At 40.2% G+C, this 26068-nt stretch overlaps 1 protein-coding gene across 2 annotated transcripts in view; it reads right to left on the bottom strand.

The window, feature by feature from the left end:
• Window positions 1–16225, bottom strand: part of KHDRBS2 (KH RNA binding domain containing, signal transduction associated 2) — a 703180-nt gene extending 686955 nt beyond the window's left edge. For both annotated transcript variants that reach the window (XM_055571819.1, XM_055571818.1), the window contains exon 1: window positions 15897–16225. In XM_055571819.1, coding sequence (XP_055427794.1) covers window positions 15897–15987 — 91 coding nt within the window. In that variant the 5' untranslated portion in view covers window positions 15988–16225. The remainder of the gene's footprint in view (window positions 1–15896) is intronic.
• Between the last annotated feature and the right edge of the window lie 9843 nt (window positions 16226–26068).

The raw sequence follows: 26068 nt of genomic DNA, 5'->3' as shown, positions 1-26068 counted from the left end.
ATAAACTATACTTATTTAAAGACACTGTGGAAGAATTCACCGAATATTCACATTCAGAAACATATTTCAGAAATTACGGGTACCACCACCCTAATCTCCTTGACTAATTTTGCATGTTATAATTTGACCTTCCTATAAGGCTTGCATTTCTCCCACAGGAGACAGGATGTTTTAACCACTTCAGGAGCCTCTGGATGAGAAAACCTGGGTTTCAGCTTTATGATTTGTTTGCTGAGTGCTCTGAAATAAATTAACTTGCTTAATTGTAAATTTTTCTCATTTGCAAGACAGGGTAACACTAATAACTATCTCATAGAATAATGAGTGGATTAACAGTGGTAGACATGTCGACATCCAGTTTCAGTTAAGTTCAGTTCAGTCGCTCAGTCATGTCTGACTCTTTGCAACCCCATGAATCGCAGCACGCCAGGCCTCCTTGTCCATCACAAACTCCCGGAGTTCACCCAGACTCAAGTCCATCGCGTCAGTGATGCCATCCAGCCATCTCATCCTCTGTCGTCCCCTTCTCCTCTTGCCCCCAATCCTTCCCAGCATCAGAGTCTTTTCCAATGAGTCAACTCTTCGCATAAGGTGGCTAAAGTACTGGAGATTCAGCTTCAGCATCATTTCCTCCAAAGAAATCCCAGGGCTGATCTCCTTCAGAATGGACTGGTTGGATCTCCTTGCAGTCCAAGGGACTCTCAAGAGTCTTCTCCAACACCACAGTTCAAAAGCATCAATTCCTCAGTGCTCAGCCTTCTTCACAGTCCAACTCTCACATCCATACATGACCACTGGAAAAACCATAGATGGACCTTTGTTGGCAAAGTAATGTCTCTGCTTTTTAATATGCTATCTAGGTTGGTCATAACTTTTCTTCCAAGGAGTAAGCATCTTTTAATTTCATGGCTGCAGTCACCATCTGCAGTGATTTTGGAGCCCAAAAAAATAAAGTCTGACACTGTGTCCACTGTTTCCCCATCTATTTCCCATGAAGTGATGGGACCAGATGCCATGGTCTTCATTTTCTGAATGTTGAGCTTTAAGCCAACTTTTTCGCTCTCCACTTTCACTTTCATCAAGAGGCTTTTTAGTTCTTCACTTTCTGCCATAAGGGTGGTGTCATCTGCATATCTGAGGTTATTGATATTTCTCCCAGCAATCTTGATTCCAGCTTGTGCTTCTTCCAGTCCAGCGTTTCTCATGATGTACTCTGCATATAAGTTAAATAAGCAGAGTGACAATATACAACCTTGACGTACTCCTTTTCCTATTTGGAACCAGTCTGTTGTTCCATGTCCAGTTCTAACTGTTCCTTCTTGACCTGCATATAGGTTTATCAAGAGGCAAGTCAGTTGGTCTGGTATTCCCATCTCTTTCAGAATTTTCCACAGTTTAGTGTTATCCACATAGTCAAAGGCTTTGGCATAGGCAATAAAGCAGAAACACATGTTTTTCTGGAACTCTCTTGCTTTTTCCATGATCCAGCGGATGTTGGCAATTTGATCTCTGGTTCCTCTGTCTTTTCTAAAACCAGCTTGAACATCAGGAAGTTCACAGTTCACGTATTGCTGAAGCCTGGCTTGGAGAATTTTGAGCATTACTTTACTAGCATGTGAGATGAGTGCAATTGTATGGTAGTTTGAGCATTCTTTGGCATTGCCTTTCTTTGGGATTGGAATGAAAACTGACCTTTTCCAGTCTTGTGGCCACTGTTGAGTTTTCCACATTTGCTGGCATATTGAGTGCAGCACTTTCACAGCATCATCTTTCAGGATTTGGAATAGCTCACCTGGAATTTCATCACCTCCACTAGCTCTGTTTGTAGTGATGCTTTCTAAGGCCCACTTGGCTTCACATTCCAGGATCTCTGGCTCTAGGTCAGTGATCACACCATCATGATTATCTAGGTCGTGAAGATCTTTTTTGTACAGTTCTTCTGTGGTATTCTTGCCACCTCTTTTTAATATCTTCTGCTTCTGTTAGGTCCATACCATTTCTGTCCTTTATCGAGCCCATCTTTGCATGCAATGTTCCCTTGGTATCTCTAATTTTCTTGAAGAGATCTCTAGTCTTTCCCATTCTGTTGTTTTCCTCTATTTCTTTGCACTGATCGCTGAGGAAAGCTTTCTTATCTCTTCTTGCTATTCTTTGGAACTCTGCATTCAGATGCTTATATCGTTCCTTTTCTCCTTTGCTTTTCACTTCTCTTCTTTTCACAGCTATTTGTAAGGCCTCCCCAGACAGCCATTTTGCTTTTTTGCATTTCTTTTCCATGGGGATTGGCTTGATCCCTGTCTCTGTACAATGTCACGAACCTCATTCCATAGTTCATCAGGCACTCTATCAGATCTAGGCCCTTAAATCTATTTCTGACTTCCACTGTATAGTTTAGTGACTGACAAAGAGTATCTCCCCATCAATGATGACAGAGAGATGATGAGGACAAAGATCTATGATCACCATGTCTTCCTCAGAATCCCTGTACCACTAACAGTCTGTAAACTCCAGCAGCTGTCACCATATACTGCTAATTTATATCATGTATATTTTTAAAAACTAACAAATTAAACATCTGATATCTCTTCACATACCAATAACACACACTGAGTGTTACCAATGCACATTCAAGGGCAAATGTAATCACATAGTTCAGTGTGGTAGAGTTCTTGCCCTACAAACTGATCCCCCAGACTTTACCTGAACTATATCTATAGTAAGGGACCTAAAACTTTGTCATTTGGTTGTTCTCGAATTTTTTTTAATCACTGTCTACTGCAGAAATTTTTTGGAAGTAGTGTTCCGGAGGGTAAGGTAAGCACTGGAGAATATGCTACAAATTATTTGCTTCCCAAAATAGTTTTTAAAAAATTGAGCAAAAGGATATGGAGCTGTGACGTCTCAACTTTTTCACAAATAAAACGTGACTATTTCAGAACACTCCATTGGATAAAATGAAAAAGTCATATAACATGGGTATTTGCTAACATTCATTTCAGAGATCAGTTATTAACCAGCAGTCTATTATTATTTTTAATCTATTTCTATCTCAGTTCAGTTCAGTTCAGTCGCTCAGTCATGTCTGACTCTTTGCAACCCCATGAATCACAGCACGCCAGGCCTCACTGTCCATCACCAACTTCTGGAGTTCACTCAAACTCATGTCCATCAAGTCGGTGATGCCATCCAGACATCTCATCCTCTGTTGTTCCCTTCTCTTCCTTCCCTCAATCCCTCCCAGCATCAGGGTCTTTTCCAATGAGTCAACTCTTCTCATGAGGTGGCCAAAGTATTGGAGTTTCAGCTTCAGCATCAGTCCTTCCAATGAACAACCAGGACTGATCTCCTTTAGGATGGACTGGTTGGACCTCCTTACAGTCCAAGGGACTCTCCAGAGTCTTCTCCAACGCCACAGTTCAAAAGCATCAATTCTTCAGCACTCAGCTTTCTTCACAGTCCAACTCTCACATCCATACATGACCACTGGAAAAACCATAGCCTTGACTAGGAAGACCTTTGTTGGCAAAATAATGTCTCTGCTTTTTAATATGCTATCTAGGTTGTGCATAACTTTCCTTCCAAGGAGTAAGTGTCTTTTAATTTCATGGCTACAATCACCATCTGCAGTGATTTTGGAGCCCAAAAAAATATATCATTGAAATTCACCATTGCTTTAAGAAAAGGATCATATTACAATCTATTAATATATTTTCTTACTGATAATATCTTTAAACAAACCAACTGGTCTCAATGTAATTCCAATTAAACTACATTTCTTGTCTGTATTCAGACAAGAACAAATAAGGACATAGGAAAGGTTGGTGACACTATGGAGTCATCTCCAAGGGTTACTAAAATATCTTTCCTTTCTACAGCTGCCATGGGGACACAGAGCTCCAGTCTAGATTTATACTTAATTAAACCAAAAATCTTGATCTCATATTGCATTCTGATTACCCAAATGGATTTATACTGGTCATGCTAATTCTTACATAATTAATTAATGAAATATTAATGTATAAGAATGAACCTACCTTCACAAGAAAACCTTATAAAGAAATATATTATAACACAAATGAATGGCAACTGGTTATTATACATAAAATAAGCACAAAAGACTTTGTGAAAGAAGGGAGCCCTGCTGGGTACCATGGGAACTAGGTAGTGGTTTCCTCAGTTTTTCTTGTGCTTCATATACACCAAAGTGGGAGCTCAAGAGGCTAGCAAACCAAAAACATTGACAGAAAGAGACAAAAACAAAGGCTCAAGCAAAGCCTGCTCTTTCCAGCAGCAGGACTAGAAAGAGGGCAACCTTGTATGACAGAAAAAATTTAAATGACAAACATCCTCCCCTAGCCGAAGAACAGACATAGAAAACAAAACCAGGCCCCAAAACCAGTGTCTCATGCTCACCTCAGCCAAGAAAGGTAAATAGGGAGCTGAGGTGTCCAGCTTTCCCCTGCTGTGAAGGGGCACCCCTTCTCTTTAGAAGAACTGGAGGCCTGAATGGGCAACGAGGGTTCTGTTCCACTGGCAGTGGGAACAGAGGCCATGTGGAGACCCGGGTGTCTACCCTCAGGAGCAGGAGCAATGCATACTCCCCCCTCCAAGCCAGTGGGTGTCAGAGCAGCTTTCACCCCTGCTGGAACTTCTCCCCACCCATCTTGGTGTCACTAGAGGTCACATGGGGATCAACAAGAAGGGCCCTTCCCTCTCCTGGGCACCTGGGAGAGCCTGGATTCTCCCTGCCCTGGGAACATCCAGGAGGCACCCCCCACCAACCCCTCTCCTCTGCTGGCCTGTGGTCTGAGACAGCCTGCCTTCCAGAACAGCATTTAAAGGTATGATGTGGTTAGATCTTGCCTTTATTTATTTATTTATTTTTTTTTTGATCACTCAGAGCTTTTGACATAGGCATCAGAAGAGGGCAAAAAGAGTACCCGCTTGCTAGTGTTAACAATGAGGTTATATAATCCAAAGAATGTCTGGAGGTTGTAAAGACCTCATCAGACTCACTCCCATAATTTACATTTTAAGATAACACTGTCCTCAGGCAAGATACATCCTTGTAAAGACCAGGTCTACTCCCATAATTTTAAGATAACAGAAGGTTGAATCCAAAGACTGTCCTTAGGCAGGATACATTATTGTTATATAATCCTAAGGAATGTGGAGAAAGAAAAAAAGTTTGTCCTTTCTTCCTCCTTGAGAATTCCAGACCCCTCTCTCCTTGGGGACCCCTAGACTCCCTATCAACCTGCCTAGGAAATGACTCTCTCATTCCCCCCTTTTCTTTTAGGAGAATTATGTTGCCTAGGGAAAAGGGGCGTCGTTCTCGTTCCATAACTGCTTCCGAGCTGACAAGGGGCGTTGTTCCTAAATTGGTGAGGCAACATAGTCTCCTAATCCTCATATTGAGGATATCTGATCCAGGGGCCCCAAATAGTAGCTGGAGGAAGCTACAGCAGTAGCAGGAGTTTGAGCAACCATTTGTAACTTAAAAGCTTTCATGCGGCTAGAAATAAATCCAGTTATATAATTACAGATGCAGGGAGCAAACAGCAAAAACACAACATTCAGAATCAAAATTAAAAGTCACATCATGTCCATAGTTAAAGTGCAAAGTGTTGCACCAGTCCATTTTAGGGTTGGTAGATGTCATCAGATGAAGAAGACACATCACATGTGATTGTTGTCAAAGGTATTCACAGACTTGGAGAAAGTCTTTTCCTTGAAGTGGGGATGTCCACCACGGGAAGCCTTCCACTGATGAAGAGGGGAGTGCTCTGCAGACCCAGCAGTTAGACCGATTGTGGAATGCAGCATAGGAGTGAGCCCAGGACAGGAAGACATTGTCTTGAGGATCCAACGGCAGATTCAGGATTTTCGGAGTCAGCAGAAGTAGACTCACATAGATTATCAGGCCCATCCACTGCCCTTTGCTTAACTCTAGAGCCCAGGTCAGAGCCACAAGCTCCACTAACAGAGCACTGGTTTCCTGGGGGAGAGATTTTGCTTCCAAAACCTGTTCAGCAGTCACCATGGCGTAACCTGCTTTACGCTTTCCATCCCAAACAAAAGAATCTGTAAATATTTCCACGTCAGGATTGTCTAATGGGGTATCCTTTAGATCCTACCAAGCTGCATAGTTTAAAGTTAGGAATTGAGAACAATCGTGATCAGGTGTTTCATTTTCCTTCTCAGGAAGGAAAGCGGCAGGATTTAGATTTCCACAAACTTTAAGCTTAGTTACTGGTCCTTCTAACAACAATGACTGATACTTAAGAAGCCTACTGTCTGTCATCCAAATATTAACCTTAGAATTTAAGATTCCACTCACATCATGAGAAGTCAGTACAGTAAGGTTTCATCCATTAATTATTTTTAAAGTTTCAGGTGCTAATAAAGCCGCTGCCCCAATTACTCTTAGGCAGTGGGGCCACCCACGTGAAACTACATCTAATTCTCTGCTTAGATAAGCAATAGGTTGCTGGTGAGGCCCTCGGGGTTGTGTCAAAACTCCCAATGCCATAGCTTTTCTTTCAGTGACAAACAAATTAAATTCTGACCCTGTGGGCAAGCTCAGAGCTGGAGCTTGCAGGAGAGCAGTCTGAAGAATCTTAAAAGCCTTTTGAGTTTCTGGAGACCAAACCAGTTTGTCGGTTTGGGCCTGCTGAGTTTCAGCTATAAGTTTATATAAAGGCTGGGCAAGTTCCCTGTAACCCGGCATCCAAATGCAACGGTAACCTGTGATTCCCAAAAATCCTCTCAATTGTCTTAAAGTCATAGGTAGGGGGTGATTTAGTATAGGTTTAATTGTCTCAGGGCCTATGGCCCTAGTCCCTTCTGATATGATTAGGCCCAGATATCTAACCGATTGTTGACAAAGCTGAGCCTTTTCTCTTGATGCCTTGTAACCACAGCCTGCCAGAAAGTTTAAGAAATCTTCTGAGGCTCGGGAACAAGCTTCCTCTGTCTCAGCACTGAGCAAAATATCATCTACATATTGTAACACCACCGCTTCAGAGCTATTAAAGTTTTGTAGATCCCGTGACAAACTTTGTCCGAATAAGTGAGGACTGTCACGAAATCCCTGGGGCAAAACTGTCCACATTAACTGAGAAGCTGGCTGAGTAGGGTCCTAAAAGGCAAATAGAAATTGACTTTCTTCCACCAAAGGCACTGAATAGAAGGCATCTTTAAATCAATTACTGAGAAATATTTGGCCCGTTCAGGAATTTCAGACAATAGAGTATAAGGATTAGGCACCACGGGGTGTAAAGGAACTACAGCCTCATTTATTATTCGTAAGTCTTGAACTATTCTCATTTACCATTCGATTTCTTTACACCCAAAATAGGAGTGTTGCAAGGACTGTTACAGGGAATTAATAGTCCCTGCTCCTTTAAATTTTCGATGATGGGTTTTAACCCTTCCTTAACTTCAGGTTTCAGTGGATACTGCTTATGTGGAAATACGTGCGGGTCTTTGAGCTTAACAACTACAGGAATAGCGTTTTGTGCTTGACCCACAGATTTTCCATCAGCCCATACTATAGGATTTACATTTTGTTCAACTAAAGGGAGAGAAAGGCAGGGCTCCATATTCATGAAAACAGAGGCATGGACCTTGCTCAGTATATCCCTTCCCAAAAGGGGTGAGGGAGATTCTGGCAAGATCAGAAACTCATGTGAAAACAGCACAGAATCCCAGTTGCAAGATAAAGAATAACTGAAATAATACTTTTTGGCTCGTCCAGACAGTGCCATTACGGAAGCGGATCGGGAGGAAAGTGGGCCAGGGGCTTCAGTAAGCACAGAATAAGTTGCCCCAATATCTAAAAGGAAATCGATGGATTGGCCCCCCACAATTATTAATACCCGGGGTTCCTCAGGTGTAATTAGGATGGGAGCTTGTGTGGGGACCCCTGGGCACCTTCAGTCCTGATTGTCTTGAGAGTCCAACCCTGGAGACCTACGCCTCTGGGGGCAGTCTCTCTTCCAGTGTGGTCTTTTGCAGACCAGACATGGTGCCAGGGCCGGCTTAGATGCCTGAGGGCAATCCCTCTTGAGGTGCCCCTCCTTTCCACAGTAATAGCAAGCCCATCCCTTTTCACCTGGGTCCCTCTGGGCATTTTTCTCAGGCTGTTTAAGAACATTTTTCATAGCCATGGCGAAGGCGTCCGCCTTTTCCTTTGTCTCTTTTTGCCTTTCTTTCTTTTCCTCATATTCCCTACCATAATAGACTGTCTGAGCCAGTTGTAACAGAGTATCTAAAGACTGATTTGGTCCATACGCCTGTTTTAATAGCTTACGGTGGATATCTGGAGCCGACTGAGTGAGAAATCTATCCCTTAAGATCACTTTTCCCTCTTCACTTTCGGGATCAATCTCAGTGAATCTGCCAAGGCCTTCTCTCAGTCTATCTAGGAATTTACCAGGAGATTCTTTCTCCTCCTGTTATCTGCCAATTTGCCATAGTTTAAAGGCTTAGAACGCGCCTGCCTAAGTCCTTCAAGAATACATCTAACAAAATGACTCTGATCCCATCTTCCTTTAGCTGTGTTGTAGTCCCAGTCTGGTTCTATAGTTGGGACCGCCTGATTCCCAGTGGGGAGGGCCACTATCTCATTCTCCCTCTTCCCTACTGATTCATTACCAAGCCATTCATCTCCATAAGCAACCTCTTTTCCCAAAACTCGAGTCTTTGACTCAGGAGTCAGCGTTTGTCCCAAGATATACATCACATCCTTCCAAGTGAGGTCATAAAGCAGAGTAACACCTTTAAAAGCTCTAATATATTTTTCTGGGTCCTCTAAATAGTCTCCCAGATCCTCCTTGATTCTTTGTATTTCTTGATAAGAAAAAGTATTATTAACTCTCACAGACTGATTATTTCTCACAGTGGGTGTTTCATAAAGAGGCAACAGCTTGTGTGGCTATTCCTCAGTCTCTCTGGCTGCTCTGCGCATATGATCCCAAGGATAGATTGGAGAAACCTGTTTTTCTTTGTCTCCTGTCCTCCATCTCATCTCTTACTTCGATGGTCTGAGTTTCTACTGAAACCAGAGTAGTCTGAGGTCGTACTGAGACAGGAGATGTAAAGGAGGGAGCTGAAGGTTTCACACACAAAACTATACCCTTAGGACATAAGTCTGGCATATTTCGCAGAGAAAAAAAGGGCAACACATATGCTACTTCTACCCATTTCCCTTGTTCCATACAGAACCGGTCTAATTGTAGAACAGTATTATACTTAAGAGACCCTCCCACTGGCCACCATTCACTGTCCTCCAATGGCTACCGTGGCCATGCAGTATCACATAGGAAGACCAGGTGTGTCTTCTTTAAGCCCTGGGGATCAAATCTATCCCAGTTTTTCAGGATACAGTTCAAAGGAGTGAGGCTGGAATTGTTAGCTCCCATCTGTAAGACAGAAAAAAAGCAACCAAGGCCATTTTTCTACAGGAGGCATCCCTCCCTGCTCTAGATGGGGATGTAGACAGACGTTACACCAAAAGCTTTTCCTTCCTGGTCGGACTTAGTCTGTCCCTTACCGACACACGCGCCGTACTCGGCCCTCCCAGTTCTACCACCGAGATGGGGTGGGGATGTACCAGGGGTAGACTTGATAGCATCCCTACTTCACGTCCAGCTCTTCACCTTTAACCTTGCTTGCCTCTGATGTCACCCAGGGTGAATCAGAGTAACCTTCCGGAATGCCTCCCAAGCTAAGACCGCTGTGGGAAACATTCGTCACCTGAGTGCCTGTGCACGACCCTGAGTATTTCCTGACTACAATAAGACCGACACAAACATAAAACAGATGTTCTTTCCAAGCATCACCACACCAGTATAACAGTCTCCTCTGATCCACTAAGAGCCGGCGTTACCAAAGAAAAAAAAACCCACTGCAGTCCCAATCTGAGTAACCTTTAATCTCAGAGATGTTCTGGGAGCTAGAGCTCCATGTAGCTTCTGAACTTTCGATTCCTAGCGAGGCTAGGCGCTTTCTTGAATACCAATCCAAGTTTGGGACCTAAGCCACAGTACACAATAACAGTATAGATCACAAGTCCCTTGAAAGTCTATGATCCAATAGATTAGGTTAGTACTTCTAATTCCTAAGGAGTTATGAAATGGTCAAAGAGACCGAAAAGTCTGACCGAGAAAGGAGAGTTCGGTCCACACGCTTTGCCCATTTCTGGTCGGTTCCCGAAGGAGATATTGGGTGCCTCTTGGCATTGGCAGGTCAGTATAACGCCCCGACAGGTTTCTGCCATAAGCCTTATGAGATCACCGTGGAACCGCAGAGCAGGGCTCCTTATTTGCTTCACACAGGGCATGCCATTCATTCACACAAGCACACGGTAGAATTAGTAAAGCACAGCAGAAAACATGTTCGCTAAGAGAACAAAGAACTAAAGCTCCAAGCATCCTTACCTTGTCCTGAAGGATCCCAGACGAGCCCCCAAGATGAAAGGTTGTTGTTGAATCACGTGAATACACCAGGATTCTTGGCCCCCGGAGGAAAAGAATTCAATCCGGGGCCAGAGACAAGGTTTGATCGCTCAGAGCTTTTGTGTAATAAAGTTTTATTAAAGTATAAAGGAGATAGAGAAAGCTTCTGACATAGGCATCAGAAGGGGGCAAAAAGAGTACCCCTAGATTTTGCCTTTAAATGAACCACTCTGATAGGGTGTGTGTGCTGGGGTGATGATGAAAAAGAGGGAGGATTCTGAGAGTAACAGAGAGAAGAGAAAACCAACAGTGTGTAGTGTTCAAAAGCCAAGGGAGAAACCAAAAAATTGGGAAAAGACCAACAGTGAAAAATACACCCAAGTACCCTGATGAGAGGTCAGAAACATTTTATTGGATTTAGTAATTAGATGATTCTCATCGGAGCCTCTGCTTGCAGGACAAAATGGGAGGCTGCAGCCAGAACACAGAACTGTGGAAGGTAAACTGAGAAAGTGAGCAGCAGCAATACAGACTCACAGTATCAGAAACTGGAAGGAAACAAGGGAGGAAAAGTGTCTAGAAAGATTATTTGTATTACTTTTGGAAAGTGAAATAAGTATTCTATTTTTTTTTAAGTGATTCTAGTTGAATCATGTTTACAAGCTGCCCCAAGGAAAGATGGGGAAGAAGAAGGTGGAGCCACTAAAGAAAGGCCATAATGACAGGACAGGCCTGGGGGAAGAGGGGCACCAGGGTTAAAGATGCTGAGAACAAGTCAGCCTTGAACAAAAAGAGGCATTTCATCCTTGGATAATGAAAACAGTACAGGAGTTTCTAGGTAGTAGGAGGCTGAAGAACATTGGAAGGGACAGATCCACTTCCCCTGATAAAAAGAAGGATGAAATCAGCTGCCCAGAGTGACGGCCAAGCAAATGTGGAATTAGTCTTGAGCTACCTATGTCCTGGTCCAACCAGACTCAAGTCAGACATGGACAAGCAACCACTGAACATATTTTAAAAACACTCATTGGAACCATCTTTCATAAGACAATTTATTTCATAATTTGGTTTATGAGTTAAAATTTCACTCAGCAATAATTCAGAGTTAAGTACTAACGTGAGTCAGTGCTCATGTTATTAAAAAATCAAACTTCAAGTTGAGGTCAAGTCCATAATGTCATTAAAATGCCAAGGACAATCTTAAAAATATTATCTTATATTTGTAGAATTTCTGTTTCAGATTTTGCTTTGGTCGTATAAAATTTATATTTTAAAATATAGCTTACATGTCACAAACAGTATTTTTTTTAACCTTAAAAGAACCATGCCTGATGGATATTAGTTTTGCTGTTTTACCAATGAATAAACTGAGGATCAGAAAGGAAATAAATGAAATATCCTTTATTTCATAGTTGGCAGGGGTGTCAAGACTCTATCCCAAGTGTTTTATTTGTTAAAGCAGAATTTCTCCACTATATAATAAATATGTTTTAAATGCAGATCAAAGATATCTTTCAGATCAAAGAAAATCTTTAAGTTAATTTTTTGCCATTTTTTATTTTAAGAAACATAAATAGGATTATCCCAAATTTATTGGGAGAGCAAAGCGATTACACTGATCAAAGGAAAAGTCACATGAATACTAGTTTTTATCAGAAGTGGGTTTTAGATATTATACCAATACCTTTATCTTAAGAACACACCATATTTAAATATTTCAAGGAACACATTCAAAATTAAAAATAATCCTTACTGAAAATCTAAATGTAGTTAAACAACTACAAGTCAGTGTTTGTAATAAATTATTGATCCTTGTTCTTCTCATTCACCCACACCTGCAAACAGGCCAATACTAAATGGAAGGGCAAAATTTTCACAAAAGTTTGAAAAAAGCATTCAGAGTTTTTTAAAAATACTTGAACTGTTGGGATATTAGCAATATTTGACTTTATCATATGATGAGTAAACCAAAACAATGATGAATTTTCAAATACTTGTGAAGAGACAGAGAACTCAAACACTCTGAATTGGATAATAATTTATTAATCCTTCTAAAGGTATGGAATTACCATAATTGAACATATACATTTGAACAGATCTATGTCTATCAGCAGATAGACACATTTTACTGCAAAAAAGAATATTTCCATGTATATAAATTTTTAACTCCCAAGCATTGAAAATAGTTCAGTAAGAACATAAATCTGTCCCCAGTGCACAAAATAATGTGTATGCCTCAAACTGCAATACAATGCAATAAACATATTATTAATCATTAAACTAAGAAATGAAAAAAGCTTCCAAAAGGTTTAACCACTGATTTTGGTATTCTGAATATACAAACTGCACTCCTTTGCATCAGGAGCAGTCCCAGACTTAATTATAATTACAAAGAAGCATACAGATCATCTAGTCCAGCTCCTCAATTTGAGAGACAAGAAAACTGGCCCAGGGAAGAGAAATTTACCAAGATTCATTTTAGGCAAAAGTGGAATTAAAATCCAGGTATCTGGATTCACAGTTTAGTGTGCTTTCCCTGAAGTATCATAGATATAAATAACCTCATCTAATTTCATCTGGCAAGCAAATTCAGAGACTGAGTGGAACTTCAAGGGTTGTGCTGAATCTGCTGTTTTATCATACTCCAAAGCACCTTCCATACAAATAGATAATAAATAACATTATAATCCAGAAAAAAAATTACTTGAATTACTCAAGCAATATTATACTATTCAAAACATATTATTCAAGATCTTTTCTAAGTAACAACATAGTACATATAATGTTCAGGCTCTTCTATCAGCTTTGTCAGACTCATTCCTATTGAAAGCACCCAGCCAAAACAAAGTGAAGTAATAAACTACAACAAAAATAACAAAATAACCAGCAAACTAGCACTTTTAACCCCATGACCTTCAATTCTAAGTCTGTAGTCACAATGAAGCACTGATTTGCATCTACCACCAATCAAAACAGCAAAACAAATCATTATGAACGCTCAGTGGCTTACATCACTGACCTTGTATATATTACCTTCCAGAAAATCATTCCGAAGAACTGAATCATCTGGATCATTTTTATTACACACTCAGTCTTGAGACAGTCTGCACAGTGCTGACTGAAATGTACTTCTTGGAACACCTTCTTTCCAAACGAACATCTATGTCAGGTGTATTTATAGCCACTGCCTTCAATCAGTACATTTCCAGGGGTGAGAAATAAAATTATCTCAACAACACTCTCCTATAGAGATTTGAAATAAGACCTAAGAATCTAGGTAGACGGCCTTTGAAAAGACAACGAAAGATCTGTAATGCAAAATGTATGTTAAGGTTTACTCAGAAGGACACTGTTCCATGAGACCATGAAGAGGCTTGGGTACAATTACAGAATTTAGATCTTGTGGATCTTTCAGCCAGTTGCAAAGAGTCTCTTTATATATTCAAGATTATTATCATTACTCACCTCCTCCTCCTCCTCCTTATGATTCCTCTGAAATGTGGACACCTATCTTTGTTTCTTCCTTAGACATTTTTCTATTTAGGCGTTTTTTACTTCTAATTCGTTACAAAAGCAGAACATGCTTCCCCCTACTGGGAAACTATTAAATTACAAAGTACATAGGAACATGTTCCTAAGTATCAAGAAACCAAATTTCTGAGAAAAATAAAATGTTAAGGAAATGTTCAGGAACTAGGTGCACTTTTCTGACTGTTTTACCACAGAGAAATACTTCTATACTCTGTTTAGAGCTCCTCACATGCATTGCTTTAGTTTGGCAGTTTTCAGTACACTAACTCTCATTAATGACTGATGAATTAATCATCTAGCCTACTGTCCCCAAAAGAAGTCCAATTAGCAGGTCTGAGAAAATGATTAATTTGTAACTTTTTCTATTTTAAAGACTTTACCAGCTAAATGAAGACATTTCTGGAAAATGCATTGAAATAGATGATTTAAGAACACAATTGCATTTTTAATCATTTTGAACATTTGTTAATCCATTGATTTTCAATGTTCCTATTATTTTATGTAGTTTATTTATTTTAATAGAGTACAGGGGGAGTTTAATTTTTTAACTGACTTTCATTTACAATTTTAGGTTTCATTTTTTTATTCAGTAACCAAGAAAGTAGTAAGAATGACTGCATTTTCCATCCCAAACCCTCTACAAAATCAACTTGTCCCCTGAAAAGCAGTTTACTTGTTTCACACGTTCAATATTTCAATTGTTGTTTTTCTTAATTACTTAATATACAAAATAGAAAAATATCTGATACTTTATTGTTGCAAATAATAATCCATCAATAAAACATTTAAATAAGTGTAATGCCTATTTAATTCATACATGAGGATTAGAATTTCTCCATGTAAAACTAAATCTCACAAAAGAAAACATTTCTTTTGATGCTGAAGGGCTGGGGGGAAGAAAGTTACTACTTTTAGTTTTGCTGTAGGTAAGTTCCTAAGAACCTAAGAAACAAAACTGCATTGTAGTCAATTTGATGATGAAGCAACTCATTATTGAGACATTCATTCCCCCCCCCCCAAAAAAAGCCTTTAGTTTTTATAAAGGTAAATGTAGATTGCTACAGATATCTTGGGTACCTTTAGCAGTTAGACAGCACTGTTTTAAGATAAATGGAAGTAATCAGGTTAATATTTCTATCATACAGAAGTTCCTGTGTATGTGTTTAAACAACCCTTCAAAAGAACACAAAAGACAAGATATTTATGTTCCTCGGGGAATTAAATCTCTTTTAACATTAAGGCACACACACACACACACACACACAAACTGCACACTTGTTACGACAGTTGATCAACCGTGGAGGGTTCCCAGGGACCAGCATCTCCCAGAGCACCCAATCATCACACTTCAAATAAACAGATATGCATTTCAGCCACTTCCACATTCACAAACAGAACACGCGTAATCTAGGTTAATACTAAGACTTTCTATAGGAAAGACTGTAATTAGACTAAGGAAATCAAAATCACTTCTCAATCAGAAGGGAGAGAGAAATAAGAGAAAAGGGGGGAAAGGGAAAGAAAAAGAAATACTGATTTGTAGATAAGAAGAAGCTCATCGAACACCACATTGATCACCATTCACTCCAAACTGACTTCCCTTCCCTTGGCGGAGTTAAAACATCCCGGTGGACCACTCAGCTCCTTAACGTCGCTCCATCAGTGATCCTAAAGGGCACTATCTTCACAGCCAGCGCCCGCCGCTCCGGGCCATCCGGATTCAGCCGCGGATGGAGTGAGGGAGTAGCACCCGCCTCCCAAGGACCAGCTCCGCCGCGGCTCTGGGCTAGCATCTTCCAGGGCAGTTTCCGCGAAGGAGACAAGAGTCCTCCCGGACTCCGCTCCCCGAGCCCCGCCGCGGCGACGGGGGCCGTCGGTCTGCGCCCACCCGGGGGCAAGTCCTACCTTCGGCCAGCAGGCGCGAGGCGTGCACGAAGGACGGGTCCAGGCTGTCTCTCTCTGCCATCAGCTCAGGCAAGTACTTCTCCTCTTCCATAGTGCGGACGTCGTACGGCCCCGGCCAGGCTCAGGGCTCCGTGCGCTGGACGCACGTCCCCGCCGTCCTGCTCGCCCGCCGCCCGCCCGCCTCAGCTACGGCCAGTGTCTGGCGCCCTCTCTGGGCCGTCGCCGCCCGCCCCGCCGAGGGCTGAAGCGGTGCCGAGCCTCCCGGCCGGTCGAGCAGCAGTACCTCGTTCCAACCCTGGTCGGCTTGCTCCGGCGGCCTGGACGGGGAGGCGGGCACAGAGCTCGTCCCGCCCCTGCCAAGCGTTCATTGGCGGGTGTGCCTTGAGGGGCGGGTCCCGCAGAGGCTGAGAGTCGCCATTGGGCAGCATCGCACGTCGGTCCGCCGAACTGGCGGGAGGCGGGGCCGCCGGGAGGAGAGGAAGGAAGGTGCGCGCGCTTTCTCCTCACAGCCGGCGCCCTCAGGCCGTTAGTCGCGCTCAGCTGTGGAGCCCAGGTGTAAGGAGCGGTCTGTCTGCTGCGGAGGCGCGCGCCTAGAAGAGCAGGAAAGGCACCGTAACCGAGAAGCCGGAGTCCGAGACAGCGGGGAGATGCGGCGAGGAGGCGCGCAGCGAGGACAGGAGAGCGCCGGGAACGCCTCAGGAGCGCAAAGGCGACTTCTCCCGCATCCGGAGGCTCAGGTGTCCCCTCTCCAGCCTGCACACGCGCTCGGTGCGCAGAGATCGGCGGCGCTCCCGCCCTGGAAATACAGTGAAGACTGCTTGTGATGGGTGGCTGCTGTTTCCAGTGGGGTTGACCTCTATCTAGGGGATGCAGTAGATGCTCATTGATGAACAAATAAAGCGGCTCCGCGGCTGTATCGCCGCACAGCACCGCGCCTCCACTGGACAGTCACAGCGGGACTGACTGGTTTTCTTCCGTCCGTTCCTCCTTCCCCAGTCCCTATCTATAGGGGCCTTCTGGAAGGGGGCTGAATTTTAAAACTAAAAAGCCACATAATCTGTCTGTGAAGGAATTAGAAAAACATGTGGAAGAAGGAAGGGAGTAGGAAGCAGGCAACGACAGTTGCTCCGCCCTCCCCGTATCTCCGTCATTTAGGATGTGCAGTCTCTTTCGCCGAGTGCAATTGCTATTCTCTTCTGATAAAGCAGAGTTAACCCCCCCAGGTATCACCAACACTGTCCATCCTTCTCTCACAAATGCACTTGAAAATGAAGCTTAAGTACTTTGGATATTACAAAATAAATTTTCCACCATCTCTTTTCATAAAGTCATTTTCTAATTCGCCTCTCCCCCATCATTTTTGTTTGTGGAAGAAGGAGGGCTAACTTCCCTATAAATAAAGCATGATGAAACTTTTCCAAGTTATCTTATTCTATTCTGAATTTTCTTATTTATTTTTCAAGATAAGGTTGGAAATTATCTTTTATATGTTATAAATATATATCATATATAATAAATATATTTATAAATATATATTATAAAATTAAATAAATATTATATGAATAATATATATTATATAAATAATATAAATTAAATGTTATTTTATTTTAACATTTATTTAAACCTGGCACAAGTATTACTTTCTTTGTTTTACAGTTGTGGAAACAGAGAAGGTCAGTGGCCCAGAAGTGATAAATATACACTCATTTGACACCAATCACCTTCATCCCTCACCCAGAAGCTAAATGTATGCTACCACATGACCAATGGAAAGGACTATGTCACCAATACATGTTGTAGGAATGCTAAAGTTCATGAAATAAGCTGGGAGAACCATGACTCATTGATAATTTAGGTTTTAGCTTGTAGGGAAGAAAATCACATTTCTTCAGGAATTTTTTTTTTAAATCAAGGACTTTCCTGTATAGCACTTGAAAATGATCTGTGTTCCCTGTATTATTGTTACCCTAGAGTATAAGAGTATAGAGTATAAGAGTATCTTGTGATGTGTGTGTGCACTGTTTCAGTCATATCCAACTCTTTGTGACCCTGTGGACTGTAGCCCCACAGGCTCTTCTGTCCACAGGATTCTCCAGGCATTAGTACTAGAGTGAGTTGCCATGCCCTCCTCAGGGGATCTTCCTGACCCGGGATGAAACCCGAGTTTCTTATGTCTCCTGCATTGACAGGCAGTTCTTTACCACTAGTGCCACCTGGAAAGCCCCCAAATTCAAGTCTACTAGGTACCATTTGCACTGCTTTAGCCTACCTTTTTGTAACTAAATATTTAATTTATTTATGCATGTTTGCATTCAATAGTACTTAGTGAATATTGAAAAGTGCCTAGAGAGAAATTGGAAAAATACTGGTGAATGAATCCTGCCATCATTTAGATGATCTTTGAATGGGGAAAGATCAAAACCAAGTATACAAGAGAACAGGTAATTACTGCATGCATCAAGGCCAAAATGGAACTAAGGAAGGAGTCAAGGAAGAGAATAAGGGAATAAAGGAATGCCTTGTTTTTTTTTTTAATTTTTTGTCAGGATAGATGTGCAGTCTTGCTAAGGAGTTGACATTTAAAACAAAATCTAGTGGAAAGGAAGGAACTTTCTATATAAAATGAACAGAGATGAGTATTCCAGGCAGCTGGATTTGCCCTAGCAAAAGTCATGTGATCTTATAGAGCTTGGCCTCTTCCCAGGACAGACTGAGGTCCTGTGGCTGCAGTCATCTAGGAGACATGGGACAGATAAGAGTGGGGGATGAATGGAGACAGACTACTTAAGAGACAAATTACTTAAGATTTGCAGGATAAAATATATATATATATGTGTGTGTGTGTGTGTGCATATATATCAGGCTTTATTCCAAATGTTAGGGGCACCATAAAGAAATATCATCACTTTTTAGATGAGCTTCTCAAATGATCTCTTCTGGCAGGATGTTTAGTAGTTGAAGGATCCTGTTTTGGTACCTACTTTGCATAGAGGTATGAAGGGGAAACATGCTACCAGTCCATAGAAAGTTGGCCAGGAATTGCTATAGCAGCAGAGAATGGATAAAACACCAACCACAGCTAATAAATTGTAAGTGTTGTGGCATGAATTATAAATTAGGAAAATCATTGTGCAATAATTGCAATCACATTTTGCTTTGCAGCCTACCAAGAGATTAAAAGAATATGGTACTGATGGGAATAAGCACAAATCCAGTTTCATCAATCAAAAAGATGAAGTAACTCTTGTTCTGTCCAGTCACAGCAATTATATTACCCATTCATAGTTCTGTTTTCCTTAAAGAGATACAATGAAGAGCTATCCAAATGGATGACTTTATTATACAATAAATCTGGATATCTGGGTCATTAATACAAATGGTAAGCTAGCTTTCACTTGTCTTCCTTACTATCAAAAAATATTTATAATTTTATTTTCTTTGGTAAACATTCAACAAATGCCTAAAATATATTCTAACAGGAAAAAGAAGTATATTTATGTAGCTTTAAAGAACTAAAAGAAAACTAATATTAACCTAATCTTTAGGATAGTTTGTATGTTTAACGCATGATGGGCATTATAGACTAAAAGTATAGAAGCTATATTGCCCCTTAATAATCAATATGCTTCATAATTGAATCACAGATATTGCTTGTTTCCAAACAAAATATGGCTGAGTAAAGGCAAACTGTCCAATTTCCTCACACGTACACTTATCCAGCATCAGATTCATGTGTTTTCAGTCGATGACTCTGTGTTCTACATTTACTTCACATATAAATATTTTATGGGTACCACAATTGTTTAGTGGATTTTTCACAGCAACCCTAATAATGCAAACATTTTATAAATACAAATGTAAATAAATTTAGAGCCTTCTATAGATGATTGTTGAATTGAGAGTATTAAGTGCCTATACATGAATTTATGATTACTGGTAAAAGACTATCTCCTCTACTAATAGTGTGAATAACTTAACCAAGCTCATCAGTGAATTAATTCATGTACCTTAGATAAAGATTTATCTTATTTTAACCATGAGTTCTAATTCTAAAAGGTTATTTTCAATAGCATTCCATTTACTGCATTATAATTTCAACAATTTCAGAGCTATCATCAACTTTAGGGAAACCTTACTAGCCTACTTACCCCAAGGATTAGTAGAATCCACTCTCAATAACTATGGCTTAACGAAATTGTAGCAGCCCAGTCATTTATGTAATGACTCTAAGACAGGGTGTAATGGAGGACTAAGATATTGACTGACTCGTCACCTACTGAAGAATACTGCAGAGCCCATTACACTGAAGATGCTCCTTTATTATTTCTATTCACCGTAGTTATAACATCCATGATATATTTTAGGGTTGAGAGAAGGGAGTGGGGACTTAGCTCTGCTGACAACCAAGTAGTAGTAGCACGTGCAGCAAATGATCTATCATATATGATGTGTTTAGAGTTGAAATTATGCTATGTGCTAATATGCCATGGCACGAAATGAATATTCACCACTCAAAGCTGAGCTATATATATATGTGTGTATACATATATATGTATACACACATATATGTATACACATATACATACATACAGGGTAAAAAAAGTGTTTTATGATTGGAACGCTTTAAAATTAATGTATTATATGGGATTTAAGCTGATACAATGGTGTAGTTAAAGGGCAGAAGAAAAGAGAGAAATGAACTGATATTTGTCAAAGACTTAACAGTGTGTTTGGAATACTGCTATTTTGAATCCTCAAAAATGTAAGCTATTTTTAATTCTAAAGTGGCCCAAAAACTCAAATAAACCATTTCTGATATTGAAATTATCTCTATTTGGAAACTGATCAAGTTCTTCAGGTTGTGTCTCTGTGGTCAGTCACTGCACTGACACATGTGGGCTGGTCTCCCTGGAACGCAAGGAGTAGTCACTACATTTGGGGCAGGGGAAGGAATCTGTGGTTCCAAGGTGAAATTACTGTCTTTTTTAAGTTAAATCCTTAAGTTGTTGAATTGAAGTTCATGTATTGATTATTTCTGGAGGTCAATGTGTTGTTGTTCAATTGCTAAGTCATGTCCAAATCTTTGTGACCCAGTGGACTGTAGCACGCCAGGCTTCCCTGTCATTCACTATCTCCCAGAATTTGCTGAAACTCATGTCCATTAATCAGTGATGCCATACAACCAGCTCATCCTCTACTGCCCTCTTCTTCTCCTGTGCTCAGTCTTTCCCAGCATCAGGGTCTTTTCCAATTGATCAGGTCTTCACATCAGGTGGGCAAAGTATCGGAGCTTCCAGTTTTAGCATCAGTCCTTCCAATGAATATTCAGGGTTGATTTCCTTTAAGATTGACTGGTTTGATTTCATTGCTGTCCGAGGGATTCTCAAGAATCTTCTCCAGCACCACAGTTTGAAAGCACCCATTCTTTGGTGCTCAGACTTCCTTATGATCCAACTCTCACATCCGTACATGACTACTGAAAAAAATCGTTAACTTTGAATATATGGACCTTTGTCAGCAAAGTGATGTTTCTGCTTTTTAATACACTGTCTAGGTTTATCATAGCTTTTCTTCCAAGGAGCAACCATCTTTTAATTTTGTGGCTGTAATCACTGTCTGTACTGAATTTTCCAGTTTGCTGTGATCCACACAGGTCAGTAATGCCTAACTCGGATGAGTCAGAGGCTACATCATTATCACCAACACCGTCCATCTCTTCAGGTTGAATTCTTAGCTGCTGGAGCTGGACTCCGGCACACACAACCAAAGGCTTTAGCATGGTAGATGAAGCAGAAGTAAATGTTTTTTCTGGCATTCTCTTGCTTTTTCTATGATCTAATGATGCTGGCAATTTCATCTCTGGTTCCTCTGCCTTTTCTAAATCCGGCTTTTACATCTGGAAGTTCTAGGTTCATGTACTGTCGAAGCCTAGCTTGAAGATCAGTATATTCAGGTAAAAAAATCATATCAGTAAAATATTTTTCATACATAGCGAATATAGATCTGATGCCTGTTGTATTTAGTGTAAGTTGATGAAGGCTAAGAGATGATTTAATAAAGACAGGCTTCTAGTATACTAAAACTTCTGCCACAGACATAAACATATTAGCAATTTGTTTTATATCATGATAAAAGCAAAGGAATAAAGAGTGGATTAAGATTTAGTTGGAGGGATTATTTTAAAAATTCACAGAAAGAATTAGTTAATATTGAAATAGTATTTTAAGAGAATATCATTCCATTCAAGTTTTTTGTTTTGTTTTATTCTGTTTTTTGGCCACTTTCCCTCTCATTTGATGCTGTTTAGTAAAATACCAAGTGGGGATGGGTGGGGATGGGGAGCCATTAAACATTTTAAAAATACTATAGATACTTGTTTGGTATAATTTTTAAAATCATTCTGGTCTCTCAAATTATATTACCCTACAAGAAGCAATCATTATGACATCCTACTGTATGGAATAGTTCTTACAAAGCAAGTGCAAGCCATTTGAAGAGAATGATAATGAAATAGAAAACAGTTCCAGAGCCAAGATTTCCTCAATCCAACACAAGAGAGTCAACAAATAAAAAATTAAAATACATAGACATTGTGTAAGATGTTGAGTGATACCATAACCATTCAACTACCAAGGAGCTAACAAATATCATGAAAAGTATCTCAGTACACAACAACTAAACACAAAGTGTAATTCTAGATTAGATCCTGGACGAGTTTGTTTTTATTTTGCATTTATTTTTTACCATAAAGGACAGATGAGATAATTGGGAAAATGTAAATAAGGTCTATTATATTAGTTTTTGGATTTTTCCAGTGGTATTATGTTTATACAGGTGAATGTCTGTGATTTTAAGCATACACGATAAAGTATTTGGGGGCTTCCCACGTGGCTCAGTGGTAAAGAATCTGCCTGCCAATGCAGGAAACACAGATTTGATCCCTGGGTTGGGAAGATCCCCTGAAGAAGGAAATTGCAAACCACTCCAGTATTCTTGTTGGAAAATTCCATGGACAAAGGAGCCTAACAGGTTATACCATCTGTGGGGTCACAAAGAATTGGACACAACTGAGCCCATACATTAGAGAAGGAAATGGTAACCCACTCCATTTTTCTTACCTGGAGAATTCTGTGGATGGAGGAGCCTGGTGGACTGCTGTCCATGGGGTCACAAGAGTCTGACACAACTTAGCTACTAAACCACCAATAAACACCACCATGTAGCTGTAAATTTGGTTTAAAAATGTAATTGGGCTTCCCCAGGTGGCACAGTTGTAAAGAGTTTGCCTGTCAGTGCAAGAGATACAATAGATGTGGGTTTGATCCCTGGGTCAGGAAGATCCTCTGGAGTTGGAAATGGCAACTACTCCAGTATTCTAGCCTGGGAAATCCCATGGACATAGGAGCCGAGCAGGCTACTGTCTATGGGATTGCAAATGAATCAAATGAGACTGAGCAGCAGGCATGGCATTCCACCATTACATCAAAGAAGTATTCACTTGCCCAGGCAGGGTAATGGCTTTCAAAAGCTTTGTCCTTTCTTAAAATTTTCTGATAAATCCTCCATAAAAAGAAAACTTATTTCTACAAAGCAGCCAAATGGAAATGTGACCAAACTCAAAATGTATAGTATTCTCCCATGAATATTAATAATCCTTCCATTAAAAATAAAATATAGCTCAGCTAAAAGGTTTGGCAGTGTACTGTTTCACCAATATTTATAACCTATCTGGCATAGGTTTAAAAAATTTTAAAAATGTACTGAATTCTCAAATATGGCTGTAGAAAGTAAAATAAAGATAAATTTTAGTTTCCTGAAAGGCAAACCAAAAGAACAAGTGAAACCAGATCAATAATGATAAAAAAAAAAATGAGAAAAATCTAAATGGTACACCAATATCATATGACAGAAAAAATCTTTAAATAAAACTAATCAAAGTACAGACAGAAACAGCTAAAAGCACTGAGAATAATGTTATTCATGTTATTGATTTCAACTTTTTTATTTATTACTGAGGGTAATTTTTTATATTCTTTTTTTTTTTTATTATTCATTATAGAAAGTAAAAGTGTCATTTGGCGGAAGGCAAAACCCGACTATTGACAATGGAACACAAAGCTAGTTTAAGAGATGTTTAGGATTGACAAACTTTCATAAGATATGCAGGTATTCATCCAATTGGATTGATTTCCAGGGAAAATACATGAGTTTATATTCATCAAAACACTTTTATATTCATTACTGTATAGGCAGAAGTCATTGTAATATATTTGGGTTCCTTATAAACAATTACAGCATCAGATAGGGCACTGTATAAGACATTCATAAATGTAATCCCTGTATTTCTGTGCCTGGACTTTCAGAGAAGTCTGTTAGTCTTGACTCATAAACATGATTTTAAAATGTATGCAAAGTATTTTCTTGGGAGGCAGTAAATAAACATTTTTAAAATTTGGATTTACCTGTTTCATTTTCACTTGAAGAGTTGAATCCAATGGATATGAAATTCAAAATATTTCACAACAGTGTTTTAAGATCAATTGTGATTGTTTTCACAGTTAAGATAAAATTACTCAATTAATATTGAACTGACTGTGTTTTCTTTTTCTGAACCATAACTTTGAGTCCATAAAATGGAATAATGACTAATAGGAAGATGAAAGCCAAACCAGCAAGCACTCCTTAAAGATTAGCATCCCTGGGTTTTCAAAAGGATTTATATTGTATATTTTCTTTCCTTAACCCTTTCCTTCTTTCCTTTTCAATTTTTCTTACTAATAGCTATTGGGCTTCTACTGTGTAGCAACACTGTACACTGAGAATAAAAGTTAGTTCCCACCCTTATAGATCTTTTAGACTAGTGGATAAAATAGAGAGAAATCTAAAAAAAATTACAGATAAATGTTATTAATGGTTAGTGTCATCAAGAAAAAAATTGTATCCTCTGAGAAAGAGGAACAAGGGGTTGATGGAAGGGGAAACTTTAATTGGATTATCAGAGAAGTGATATTAAAGCAGTACCTGAAAGATAAGGCATTATTAGGGGAGGAATGGAATTAAAAGCCTCTGAGCAGATAGCACAGTTTGTGCTAACACACAGTGTGCAAGAGGTAGTTTAGTACCTCCCTAGATATTATTACTGGACCATAAGGAATGCAGAACACCAAAGAATTGTTGCCTTTGAACTACTGTGCTAGAGAAGACTCCTGAATGTCCCTTGAACAGCAAGGAGATCAAACCAGTCAATCCTAAAGGAAGTCAGCCATGCATACTCATTGAAAGGACTGATGCTAAAAAAAAGCTCCTGTATTTTGGTCGTCTGATCCAAACAGCCGACTCATTGGAAAAGTCCCTGATGCTGGGAAAGATTAAGGGCAGAAGGAGAAGAGGGCATCAGAGGATGAGATGGCTGGATGACATTACCGATGCAATGGACATGAACTTGGGCAAACGTTGGGAGATGGTCAGGGACAGGGAGGTCTGGCGTGCTGCAGTCTATGGAGTTGCAAAGAGCCAGACATGACTAGGCAACTGAACAACAACAACAAATATTATTACATGGGGACATAGTGGGAGCATCCTACAGCCTCATGTGTTGGGGGGAGACAAGAAGAAAACAGATAGAAACCACCCCAGCTATTAGCTGGTCACGTTGACCTTAAAATATTTTCCAGGTCCCCTTGAAACTAGTGACACGTGATTAATTTCTGGCCAATGTGGCACAAAATGAAGCATCATGTGTACTTTTAGGTAGTCCCTAAAGAAAAGAGTTGTGTACTTTTGCCCTCTGTTAAAACACTGCTGCTTCTCTGGCTGGAGCTCTGGCTCTCTGGTAGCTTCTTAGGATCTCGTGGCAGCTCTGGGTTACTTCCCTCTATGTTTTGTTGTTGTTGTTTACCTTAGAGAGGAAACAACTGACTTTTAAAAAGCACTGGTTACTTTGAGTGTTTCTGCTACTGCAGCCAATACCTCCTCTAGGAGACTGATATAACAGTTCAAATGGGAGAGGTCAGTGGCTTATTCTCTAAAGACAGTGGATGTGGAGCAAAAAAGGAAATATTCAAGGTATATTCTGGAGGTAGAGAACAAAGGGCTTAGCAGGAGTCTAGATACAGCCAGGTGAGAAGACTAGAAATGAACACTAATCCAGGCAAGAGTGTGAGCAACCACTT

The sequence above is a fragment of the Bubalus kerabau genome, chromosome 3 (genome assembly GCF_029407905.1).
Source record: "Bubalus kerabau isolate K-KA32 ecotype Philippines breed swamp buffalo chromosome 3, PCC_UOA_SB_1v2, whole genome shotgun sequence".
NCBI classification, from domain to species: domain Eukaryota; kingdom Metazoa; phylum Chordata; class Mammalia; order Artiodactyla; family Bovidae; genus Bubalus; species Bubalus kerabau.
This window is presented reverse-complemented; position numbering and strand designations above follow the sequence as displayed.